We start from the raw sequence: 13,104 nt of genomic DNA, 5'->3' as shown, positions 1-13,104 counted from the left end.
AATCTGAAACAATTTATTTTCATGGTAATATTTCTATTTTTAAACAGGGTCTTACTGTGTAGCCCTGTAACTATGAAGACCAGGCTGGCTCTAAACTCACAGCAATCCACTTGCCTCTGCCTCCCGAGTGCTGGGTAATGATAAGACTTTTTTCTTTTTAGATAGGACCCTTAATTATGAGAAGCACCTCTCGTTTGCCACGGGTTTCCTGCATTGTAATAAAGTTATCAATTTTAGGCAAGCTAACTTAACAAAGCATCACATGCAAAGGTAAATGGTGTCACTTTGACCTGTTGTTGGTGATGTTAACTGACTATAAGGATATAAGGTTCTTTTTTTTTAAGATTTATTTATTTATTATGTATACAGTATTCTGCCTGCATGTATGTCCACAGGCCAGAAGAGGGCACCAGATCTCATTACAGATGGTTGTGAGCCACCATGTGGTTGCTGGGAATTGAACTCAGAACCTCTGGAAGAGCAGTCAGTGCTCTTAACCTCTGAGCCATCTCTCCAGGCCCCAGATATAAGGTTCTTTTTTTTTTTTTTTTTTTTTTTTTGGTTTTTCGAGACAGGGTTTCTCTGTGGCTTTGGAGGCTGTCCTGGAACTCGTTTGGTAATCCAGGCTAGTCTCGAACTTACAGAGATCCGCCTGCCTCTGCTTCCCGAGTGCTGGGATTAAAGGCGTGAGCCACCAACGCCCGGCTCAGATATAAGGTTCTTAACACCGAATTTAGTTTTTGTTGTTGTGTTTTTTGCTTTATTTTGCCTTTTTGAGATTTTTAATTTTTTTCACACACACACATATACATACATACATACATACATACGTATATGAATGAATGCTTTGCCTGGTACCCACAGAGATCAGAAGAGGGTGCCAGATTCCCTGGGACTAGAGTTATAAATGGTTGTCAGCCACCATAAGGATGCTATGAATTGGATACAGGGCCTTGATTATATTAACAGGTTATAATCCATTACTCTGATCACTTTTTTGTTATTGTTCAAATCATTCAAATTTGACTACTGGAACGCCCTTTAAGGTGTAGGGGTCTTTGATATCCCTTCATTTTCTGAGCATTTCCTTACTTAGAAGACATTCACCTTCAACTAAACATAGCCCCAGGATCAGTATTTGGGCAAAGAGTTCTGGTTCCTTTCAGTGAAAGATGTTTATTTTTGTTTTTTGGGTTTTGGGGTTTTTTTGGGGGGGGGCGTTGTTTATTTTTCAAGACAGGGTTTCTCTCTGTAGCTTTGGAGCCTATCCTAGCACTCTCTCTGTAAACCAGGCAGGCCTCAAACTCACAGAGATCTACCTGCCTGCCTCTGCCTCCTGAGGGCTGGGATCAAAGGCATGCACCACCATTGTCTGGCTTTTTTTGTTGTTGTTGTTGTTTGGTTTGGTTTGGTTTTTCTGTTTTTTGAGACAAGGTTTCTCCGTGTAGTCCTGGCTGTTCTGGAACTCATCCTGTGGACTAGGATGGCCTTAAATTCGGAGATCCACCTGCTTCTGCCTCCAAGTGCTAGGATTAAAGGTGTACACCACCACTGCCTGGCTGAAGAAATGTTATTTAGAAACCAAGATTGAGTACTAGGTATCCTTGGCACCTATTCTGGCACAGTGGAAATGAGGGTACCCCACTAGTGGGTAACCCCACTAGTGTTAAGGTACCAAGCAAATGTGCATAGAACATACTCAAATCCAGCTAAGTCTCAAGACAGCACATCAGAAAATACTTCAAGGCAAATAAAGTCTATGCCAGAAAAGTCTCATTTCAGTCACTGGAGGACACACACACCTGAAAAGCAGGCCAAGACACTGAAAAACAAGAGTAATAAATACCACAGTAGTTGGTGCAATGCCCAGAATATTTCAACAAATCTAAGACTTGCTGAATACAAAAACAAACAAAGCGAACTCAGCTGGATGCTTAGTAAGCTGAGGACAGTGATGCTAATCTATCTCTGATGGAAGAGCTGTCTATACCTCTAGAAATCTGCCATCTGGAAACAATTTGGGAAGGTAAATTTTCCCAAGAAGAATCCTTAGTTCCTAGGCCCCCACTCATGTGTAAAAGCCAGTATTATATTACTGACCACAAGGTGATGAAGAGCGGGAGGTGTAGCTCGATGGCAGGGCACTCGCCTAGCATGTGCAAGGCCCTAGATTAGGTCCCCAGCACTGGAAAGAAGCACATAAAATCCCTTACACTTTAATAACTTATTCAAACATAATTATTTGTAAAAACAGATTCCCAATGAGACAATGCAAACAAAACAAAACAAAAAATAAAACTTCAGAACATTCTACTTGGGGACTATAACCCAGCAACTTAACTGAATAATCTGAAGATTTGACCAGGTTCTACTTACCCTTCTTATTGGTTGTGAAGTACTTGGAGTCAGTCATGATTCTGGATCTTTAGAGTGTACCTATGGTAAGAGTAAAGAATGCTGTTACCCAAATTATGTCTCCAGCAAGGCATCTAATTTTGATAACATCTATATTTAAGACCTATTTTAACAAAATGAGTAGTTTCTTCCTAATACCACCACCATTTATAGATCAAGCAACACAGGAAAGAAAAGCTGCAACTTGCCTCAAGGAACTTCCAGTGGCAAAGTATGAAGGCCAAATGGAATAGGGTAATAACCTGAACCCCTTATGGCTCTGGAGCCCCCAAGGACAAGCTTGACACCTAAATACATCATAGTCACTCAAACATTTAAGACAAAGGCTTAGTGCCAAAGATTTCTCCATAACTTTCTCTTTTTAAAGATTTTTGTTTGTTTTATGTATATGAGACTCTATCTGCATGTATGACTTTATGCCAGAACAGGGCATCAGATTCCACTATAGATGGTTGTGAACCACCATGTGGGTGCTGGGAATTGAACTCAGGAGGAGCAGCCAGTGCTCTCAACCTTTGAACAATCTCTCCAGCCCCTCTCCATAACTTTCTAATAAGGAAAATGTGGTTACTCCCTTGCCTCAGCATGGGATCACTCAAAGCAGTCAAAGCTCAAAGATGAAAACAATTCTGCTAACCTATTAAACACTGCTTGCAAAAAGAGTCACAGAAAATTATGAAGCCCACCTTGCTCCCAGTCCTGGGAGGTAGAGGCAGGATGAGTTCAAGGTCATTCTCCTCAGCATAGCTACACAGTGACTTTAAGGTGAACCTGAATTACATAAACCCTCTCTCAAAAACAAAAAGCAAAGAAATGAAAGAGCTAGAAACCACAAATACCACATAGAATACAGAAATTGTTTTGCTATTTGTCACAGAGGCTTGCATTAATGTCTTTCTAGCAAAAATTCAGAGAATACTATTATCAATCCACTCACAGCATAAATTAAATAGAAAACAGACAAAATAGGGACTTATTTTGCTATAAAGACTTTTATTATTTACTTATGTATATATGTATGTGTGTGTGTGTGTGTGTGTGTGTGTGTGTGTGTGTACACCTGTGTGTGTACCCATGCCCAAGAAGGCCAGATAGGGAGTTGAAGCCTGAAGCTAGAGTTACAGATGGCCATGAGCCACCTGATATGGCTGCTGGAAATTGAAACTGAGTCCTCTGCAAGAGCAGCAAGTGCTGACCAGTGAGCTGCCTGTGCTTTTTGAGGCAGCATTACCCTGTGTAGCCCTCACTGGCTTGCAACTCTCTAAGTAAAAGAGATTAGCCTTGAATTTGCAAAGGTTCTCTCCTCCTGCCTCTGTCCAGAGTTCTGGGTTTACAAATGTGCCACCACACAGTTCTTTTTGTTTTTTTTAAAGCCATCTCTCATGTAGCCCAAAATGGTCTCAAACTTGCTATGTAGCTGAAGATGACTTGGATCCCAATTCTGTCTCCACTTCTCAGGTGCTGGACATACACCACCACACCTGGCTAGGAATTCTTCACATAAACAGGCAGGTGGATCCCTGAGTTCAAGGGCAGCTTTGTCTACATAATGAATTATAGGCCAGCCAGAGCTACATATTGAGACCCTGTTTAAAATCACAACACAACTTTTTAAAGACTTGTAATATAAATCGTATCTATGAGTTTACATACACAAAAAAAGGATGACATATACAAACAATTACTAGGGCCTGACAAGAGCTCTATAGCTAACACTCAAAATCATTACTATTAGCCGGGCGTTGGTGGTGCACACCTTTAATCCCAGCACTCGGGAGGCAGAGGCAGGTGGATCTTTGTGAGTTCGAGACCAGCCTGGTCTACAGAGCTAGTTCCAGGATAGCCTCCAAGACAATACAGAGAAACCCTGTCTTGAAAAACCAAAAAAATATATATATATTACTATTTGTACAGCATGTTGTTATACCATTTTAAATCCTATGGAATCATCAAAACTTCAAACCTAAGACTTAAAAACAAAATTTGTTTAGAAATTTTTCACCCAGTTACTTGGGAAAAGAACAAAAAAAAGCATTGTTTTTTAGTGCTCCATATACATATTATTTTTTCTTTTCTTTTGAAACAGGGTCTTCACTATAAGTCCTGGCAGACTTGAAACCTGCTATAAAGACCAGACTGGCTTCACACTCGTTGTGATCCTCCTGTTTTTGCCTCGTTAGTGCTGCAATTCATGTGCCACTACAACCAGATGACATGAAATTCTAACAGGAACTCTCAACAGACTCTGTTCTAAAATAAATCGGCCACCTTAAGTCAAGTCTTTACAAACAACCTACATGTTTCATGATTTGTATGACTCGATTCCCAGCGCCCTGGAGACTCCTCACTGTCTCTAACTGGGTTCCAGGGGTCCACCACTCTCTTCTGGCCAACTAGACTCCTCACTGTCTCTAACTGGGTTCCAGGGGTCCACCACTCTCTTCTGGCCAACTAGACTCCTCACTGTCTCTAACTGGGTCCCAGGGGTCCACCACTCTCTTCTGGCCAACTAGACTCCTCCCTGTCTCTAACTGGGTTCCAGGGGTCCACCACTCTCTTCTGGCCAACTAGACTCCTCCCTGTCTCTAACTGGGTTCCAGGGGTCCACCACTCTCTTCTGGCCAACTAGACTCCTCCCTGTCTCTAACTGGGTTCCAGGGGTCCACCACTCTCTTCTGGCCAACTAGACTCCTCCCTGTCTCTAACTGGGTTCCAGGGGTCCACCACTCTCTTCTGGCCAACTAGACTCCTCCCTGTCTCTAACTGGGTCCCAGGGGTCCACCACTCTCTTCTGGCCAACTAGACTCCTCCCTGTCTCTAACTGGGTTCCAGGGGTCCACCACTCTCTTCTGGCCAACTAGACTCCTCCCTGTCTCTAACTGGGTCCCAGGGGTCCACCACTCTCTTCTGGCCAACTAGACTCCTCCCTGTCTCTAACTGGGTTCCAGGGGTCCACCACTCTCTTCTGGCCAACTAGACTCCTCCCTGTCTCTAACTGGGTTCCAGGGGTCCACCACTCTCTTCTGGCCAACTAGACTCCTCCCTGTCTCTAACTGGGTTCCAGGGGTCCACCACTCTCTTCTGGCCAACTTGAGCATGAGGCACACATGGTGCACTGACATATACACGGGTATAACACCCATAAGCATAACATAAAATAACAACCATTTTAAAAACCTGCGACATAGATCCTAAACTAAGAATCTCTGCTCCAACAAAAAGAGATAAAGAGATATGGCCAGCTACTTGGGAGGCTGAGGTAGGTCTGGATAATAAAATGAGACTTTGTCTCAAGAATAAAATAAGGCTGGAGATGGTTCAGCAGTTAAGAGCACTGGCTGCTCTTCCAGAGGACCACGGCTTGGTTCCTAGCACTCACTTGGAAACTCCCAACTGTCTATAACTCCAGTTCCAGGGAATCAGATGCCCTCTTCTGGCCGCTAAGGGCACTGAATACACAAGTGGTATATAGACCTACATGTAGTCAAAATACCCATATACAAAATAAAATGAATAAAAAAGGGCTCAGTCTGAACTCAAGAAAGCCAGTAACAGAGAGGGAGGACTGATGACCAAAGGGATTAAGACTGGGCTGGTTTAACCCCCAGAAACAGCTGACCTGACAAAGGTTAACTCTTGAATCCCAGGCATCAGCCTGGGAATCCAGCATGGGACTGATCAAGACCCCCCTGAATGTAGGTGTCAGTGAGGAGGCTTAGGTAATCTATTGAGCCTTGGGCAGCAGATCAGTACCCATCCAGAGTATACACACGGACTTTGGACTCCCATCCAACAATGTGAGGTGCACTCTCACCCTGAACTCTTGGGGGAGGGTCTAGGCCCTACCTTATATGAAATGACAGACTATGGACACCCCCATGGAGGGCCTCACCCTCCCTGGGGAAATGAGGGGATAATGGGGGGGTTGGGGGAGGGCACGGGAGGAGGGGAAAGAAAGGGAGAGGGACCTGGAACTGACTTGTGAAGCAACCTCGTTTCTTATCTAAATTTAAACTGAAAAAAAAAAAAGGGCTCAGTGGTAGAGGGTTTGCTTAATATATGGGAAACCCTGTACTCAATCGTCAATGCTAATTTAGAGCAGGGTAGCTCAATGGTAGAGTGCTTACCTAGCAAGCATAAGACCTCTCCATCAAAAGAAAAAAAGGGGGAAAGGGGGAAGAAAAATTAGCAGGTAAATACATTACTCACTTAATTGACACCATGGTAAACAAATGTGATGAAATAATCCCCATCATTTAGGAAAGAAACATGGTAACAAGTCTATCCATGCCTTAAGCAAAAACAAAACAAAACAAAATGAAAATAGTCTAAACAAAAGCATAGGAGTAGAACGAGAAGAATGGGGTTGAACTCAATCGAAACACATTATATGCATATATGAACATTAAATATTTAATTAAAAATAAGAAGAGGTGATAGTGGCAGAACCTTAATGTCACTGTGACTTTCAACTCCCAATAATTACATATACCTATTTTTTTTGTTCTCTCTGTATTGTTTGGGAGCCTGTCCTGGAACTCACTTTGTAGACCAGGCTGGCCTCGAACTCACAGAGATCCACCTGCCTCTGCCTCCCGAGTGCTGGGATTAAAGGCGTGCGCCACCGTCGCCCGGCTTCTATTTTTAAATAAAACACCCCCAAGCACTTGTCAGACAGACACAGCCAGATTCTCCAAATATATGATGTGAAAACTATGCCTATATTAGAAACCACAGAAAAATATCCAGGACAGAGCTGGAGAAAATACAATTTGCCTAGTTCTTCAAAACTCAAAATCCTAGTAGAATAATTTTTTGCTTTTCAGGAAATTCCTAGAAATAAGCAAGCCACAATGGAATTTGAACTCATACGATCTTATACAACATCAAACCTGAAAAGTCACTGATTTATGGTGTAGCCTAGGGACACTGTTAAAAAAACGAAGCAGCCACCAGACAAAGCACATAATCACCTGCATTTGTCCTAGCTCACAGTGTGATGCCATGCCTTTTACAATCCTCCCTGTACAAGGAAGGTTATAGATCTAGATTAACATAACCTAGTTTCTGCCAAATACAGGTTGTCAAAGTCCCTCCCTCCTCCCCTTCCTCGAATTCCCCAAAAGAGAAACTCAACACTGAAATAAGATTAGTAGGCTGGGTAGAATAAGGTCAGAAAAAAGTTAGGAAGGTCTTAATTTCAAACGGTTTTCTGGGAAATGGCAACTAACACTCTCGTCAACCAAGCCACTATGCCCTTCTTTGCACATCAAGTCAGTGATTAGCCAAAGTTCAGTGAACTGTGAGCAGAGGATTCATTCCAGCAACCTTCACTTACAAGGTTGAGACAGGTGTAAAGATCATATCTGGCCAAATGTTCAATAGCACAAGGGCAACAGTAACTTCAGATTATTACCTTATCAGAAATACAATATTTAAAAGCCAAATTCACCTCCAGTTCCTTTTAATAACTATACGTTAATTCATTATTATAGTATTACACATACAGAAAGAAACCCAACAATCTTACACCCAATTGTTAAGAAATGCCCAGGCATTTTGGGAAACTTAAGCCAAGGAGGAAAGAAAAAGGGGGATGGTGTCCTCCCCGAATATTCCTTGTCTAATTTGGTTCAAACATGTGCCGTAAGGTATAATAGCTAAAAATTACGATCCTTTACAGAAGGAAAGGATGCTAGGGAACTTCTTTGAGCCTTAATTCGTCAAAATATTTGCTTTATATTAAGTTTACCATTCAACTTTAGGGAGGCTGTTTGCCTCCTGAGGAGTTTGCCCTGTAAGACACCTGCGATCAGTTCTCACTTCACACCTCACTGAGTCATCACTGGGATGTGTTACCCTCTGCTGCACCTCCTCGCCTGCCGCTTTCTATTATTACTTTATAAGTGGGCCCTAAGGCTAAGCAGAACTACACAAGGAAAGCAATTAATAATTTAAACTGCTCCTCAACTTGCCTTTCTGAGCTTATTGTGTGTTCTTTGTCTTTTAAACCACAATGGATACAGAAGTGTTTGGCAATTTAAAAACACTCTCCTTTCTAAAAGTTAAATAAAAAAAAAATCAACGAAGCATCCATGACACATTCACGTTGTTTCGTAAAGAAATAAATAGCCAGAGCATTGTAAGAGCTTTCCCCTAAATAGAAGGCTGCTCAGAAAGCTAATACATGCTGTGAATTCAAAGAATAAAGAAATAGCAGGAAATTCCAGTTTTTTCACTTCTAGTAGAATTCAGAGCCTTGCTCAAACTGCTCCTGATAACCCCAGGGGAAAAAAGGGGGGGGGACAACTCCGGGCTAAGATTTACTTTCATTGGCTGCCCCCTGTCACACAGGGGGTCAATTACTCAGGCTTCTCCTTTCTTCCTCGAAGCACATCTGGTCCCCTTTTCTCTTTACCCACTTCCCCAGGTAAAGACCCTGGAGAACTGGTCAGTTTTCACCAAGTAGGGCGAGAAGCCTTTAAAGCCCAAATACAGGTGACAAGAGAGGTTTCAATGGCAAAACCGTCGGGGGGATCCTGTCTCCCTTTGCTTGCTGGACACGTCCCGGCTTCTCAATGAACAGTCGTCGCCAAACGGGAAAACTGGGTGGTTCTCCCTCGGCCTCCAGCCTCTAGCGGCCACACCCCTGGCCTCAGTCCTCTCCACCCTGGTCTTGGAAGCCTGCTTCGCTCCGAAGCCCCCAACTAACCCGCTGCTACACCCGAGCGCAGCCCCATCCCGCCACGGCCACCACAGAGGAGGCACTTTTTCCAAGCTTCCCCCTCACAACGGTCACACCCGAGGACTCCCTCCATCCTCAACCGTCACGCTCCTCGGATCTCCTTTCCTCCCGCGCCTAAGACCCGGCTTGGGGTTTCACTCCCTCACAACCACCCCCAGTCAGTCAGGGACACACCCCAAAGCCAGCCGCCTTGAACTCACCGGAGGCAAGGGTGGGGTGGCGGCGGCAGCGGCAGCCGGAGAGCACAGTTCGGGTGGTGGTGTAATGGTTTCCTGCCCGTCACGATTCTTTCTAGATCTAAGCCACTGCGCAAAACCCAATTTGCCAGGGACAAAGATGGTGGGCCGGAAACTTTGGCGTAAGAGAATCTCGCCGCGTGACGTCATCCGGGTGCGCGGGAGAACCAAACAACCAGGCTGTGTCTCTGTTGCCTCGGCAACGGAAAGAGTTTTTTTTTTTTCCCCATCCCCCCTTTCTCTGGGTCAGGACAGTGCCTATAGACCAAGGGACCCGCAGTGGCTTTCCCAAAAGATATATTAAATAAGTGGGTATTCTCGGGATATATTTCCGTGAACACGAATTTTGTAAAACCTGTGTAAGATATCCTGTTTTCTGAAACACAAACCTCAGCTAATTTGCCTGTCAGATCCAGGACTGACTGCAAGAGCAGTGGGACTAGGAGACAGCGGCGCAATGAGGTTAAGCAGCATTCAGATCTGAGTTGGAATTCCTACCTTGAATATGACTAGGAAAACAAGCGCCCCATCTCGCGCCACCCGGCACACACTTATTCTTGTTGGGGCTTAAGCTGTACAAGATAGCTTCAAAAACAAAAGAAAAAAGTGTCCGGCCATGAAGTTCGGGCTAGTCTACAACTGCAGCTTTTCTTGCCTCTGCCTCGAGCGTGCTGGCACTCACCTCTTTAGAACTTTTGCGTCTATTTACCTTAGAGACTCTGCCCCGCTGCTTTCTGGCTTCTCTCACTCCACTATTGAACAAGTACTTATTAGGGGCTACTATATCTCAGGAATTGATACAGAGATCCAACTTTTTTTTCTAGCAACCCTAACTGTCCTGGCCTCGAACTCACAGAGATCCACCTATCTCTGCCTCATGGCAACACTCAGGAGGCAAAGGCCGCCGGCAGATCTCTAAGTTCGAAGTAAGTCTGGTCTACAGAGTGAGTTCCAGGACAGCCAGGACTACACAGAAAATCCCTGACTCAACCAAAAACGAGAAAACAAACAAAGATACAGAACAACTTAAACCAATCACAAAATTGCAATCAAATTAGTTTGTTGGGGTGCACCGTGAAGAGGGAGTGTGATTGAAGACTCCTATGTAGGAGCAGGAAGGTCCAGCCTCTCTGATGGGCTGAACCCCAAACACCGTACAAAGGTGTATTTATTGAAATTTATGCAAACTACTTCCTCATACAAAGATTCCCCAATCTAATTTACATGTCTTACTGAAGGAGAGCACTACAAGCCCTCATGATTCTAATCTTTTATTGTGTATTGTTTGCAATACACAATAACACAAGAGCCTCAGGTGTGCCTGAGGTGTCTTGTGACCAAAGTCATGCAATGGCTACAATGCCCTTCAGCAAAACAATTCTACAAATCAGGAAAAACCAGTTTTCCACAGGTTCCTTCAAGGTCAAAGTACTTCTAAAAATCAGCGTTCTGATATCTACCCCTTACAGTGACTCTGCTAAATTCTTACAGTAGTTATTTACTGAAAATTTATTACATGATTTCCAATGTAATATACTTATTATATATTTAAGATCCCCAAACCTGGCCGGGCGTTGGTAGCGCATGCCTTTAATCCCAGCACTTGGGAGGCAGAGGCAGGCGGATCTCTGTGAGTTCGAGGCCAGCCTGGTCTACAAGAGCTAGTTCCAGGACAGCCTCCAAAGCCACAGAGAAACCCTGTCTCAAAAAACCAAAAAAAAAAAAAAAAAAAAAAAAAAAAGATCCCCAAACCTGATGGCTAGGCTTAGCCTTTAATGCCTTCTAATAAAAAGGTCAATCACTTATGTGTCTTCTATTAAACTACACATTGAAGAGTGGAGATTTTTTTTGATGTATTATTTGGTGACTAAAAACTGAGACATTACCAAAATAAAATAAAAATCAACACTATTTGTCTTTTCAGAACTGGGATGGATCCTAGGTCTTCAGACATGTTGGGCAAATACACTACCACTGGGTTATATCCCCAGTCATGACACATTCTCCCCCCCCAGACAGAGTTTCTTTATGTAGCACTAACTATTCTGGAACTAGCTCTTGTATACAAGGCTGACTTGAACTCAGATCCACCTGCCTCTGCTTCCCAAGTTCTAGGATCAAAGGTGTGCACCACCACTGCCCAGCTGTTCCTTTTCTCATCTAATAATTAGTTTCCTTTTTAAAGAGTAATAGTAATCTCATGGGTCCAGTAATCAAGGTGTCTTGACCCCATAGCAAAGAATGAAGTGAGAGTCTGAACTAAGATTGCTTAACTGGATTAGTTTTCTTTTTTTCTCTCTCTTCCTCTCCCTTTCCCCTTTTTCAATATAAGGTCTCACTGCCATGTAGCCTGATCTCTCAGGTGTTGGGATTACATGTGTGTGCCAACACATCCCACACGTTAGGATTGGATTCATGGGCACGATGACAACTTCACTCTCATTCATTGTAACAAGGTTACTGGGATGAAAATTTGCTAGTTCCTGCTGCAGAACTCTAAAATGGTTAGATTTGGGGGCTATTTTATTTTTGTGAACACAGGCTACATAGTATATACCAAGCCAGTCAAGGATAGGTACACGGCGAGAAAAGTTTTAAAGCTGAAACTTTTTTTTTTTTTTGGTTTTTTTCGAGACAGGGTTTCTCTGTATTGTTTTGAAGGCTGTCAGTCCAGCCCGGCCTCAAACTCGCAGAGATCCGCCTGCCTCTGCCTCCCGAGTGCTGGGATTAAAGGCGTGCGCCACCACCGCCCAGCCGAAACATTTTTTGAAATTAATACTTTTTAGAAATTCAACAATTGCACTGACAGCTATTTTACTAAAGTATAAATCATATTTTAGAACTATAAAGGTAACTTCTAAAATTAAAACAACTAAACCCGAGCCCTTTTAAAGGTTCTCATTGTACAAACCAATTGTCTACGTTTACACCCTAGAACCCCCTATAGCAGTAAATAGTATCTTGCATGTTTTTAGCCAAGGAAATGAATGTATCAAGGAGACCGTGAACTCGTCCAAATTCCATTACCTCTATCCACAACTCTAAGTATACAACCTGGACTTTACACACCCTTTGACAGATTATTTTTTGTATACAAACAGAAAAGCACCCAGTCTATCAAAACTCAGCTCGCGCTAGACCATCAGGATTGCTGCAGTACATTGGTATCGCTAACATGATGTACCCACCAAGCTAGAGAGCAAGAATCAATTTCATCTACCAGAATGTGCCTAGAGTTGTAACTTAATTTTATACATGGAAGACTGGCTACCAGCCTGTATGAAAAGGAATCGTCCTAAAATCTAGTGGACAACCTTTTTCATCTTAGTGAAACTCGATGGTAACCGATAATAATAAACGCTAAAGCTTGTTTGTTCAACTTCTCAAGCAGGTAGACGAATTTAAGTTAAGCACCATCTGAGGTGGATCTGCGCAGAAAGGACCTGCCCATCTTTTTTCCCTGGCTTGATCGTCCCTGGGTAGGGGTGTCAGGCAGCGGCCTCAGCTCTGCACAGAGGCTGGCCCTCCACCGAAGCAGAAATAGACAGGAACAAATCCACCCACCACACTAGCCAGCCAGTCGCCTCGTTAAAGTCAAGAGGACGGAAACGGAAGTCCCAGTTGGTCATAGAGTTCCCTAATTCCGGCTCAGAGCCACATTCGATGCTAGAGCGCCTGTCTTCCGCCCGCTGTGCGGAGGTCCTCGGA

At 43.5% G+C, this 13,104-nt stretch overlaps 1 protein-coding gene across 5 annotated transcripts in view; it reads right to left on the bottom strand.

Moving 5' to 3' along the window:
• The window catches only part of Ap2b1 (adaptor related protein complex 2 subunit beta 1), a 110,829-nt gene extending 97,731 nt beyond the window's left edge, over positions 1–13,098 (bottom strand). For 4 of the 5 annotated variants that reach the window (XR_001196888.3, XR_001196889.3, XM_040749329.1 and 1 more), the window contains exons 1-2: positions 9,361–9,515; positions 2,377–2,436 (exon numbers count right to left, since the gene is read on the bottom strand). Coding sequence is in view for 3 of the 5 variants with exons in the window: in XM_040749329.1 (XP_040605263.1) it covers positions 2,377–2,413 (37 nt within the window). In the remaining 2 variants the exon portion in view is untranslated. Of the gene's footprint in view, positions 1–2,376; positions 2,437–9,360; positions 9,516–12,960 lie in introns of those variants that run through there. The other variant, XM_013118342.3, reaches the window with a different exon arrangement.
• Between the last annotated feature and the right edge of the window lie 6 nt (positions 13,099–13,104).

Source organism: Mesocricetus auratus, unplaced genomic scaffold (genome assembly GCF_017639785.1).
Source record: "Mesocricetus auratus isolate SY011 unplaced genomic scaffold, BCM_Maur_2.0 Super-Scaffold_100007, whole genome shotgun sequence".
In the NCBI taxonomy this organism is placed as follows: domain Eukaryota; kingdom Metazoa; phylum Chordata; class Mammalia; order Rodentia; family Cricetidae; genus Mesocricetus; species Mesocricetus auratus.
The sequence above is the reverse complement of the archived record's forward strand: the minus strand, read 5'-3'. Positions and strand labels throughout refer to the sequence as shown.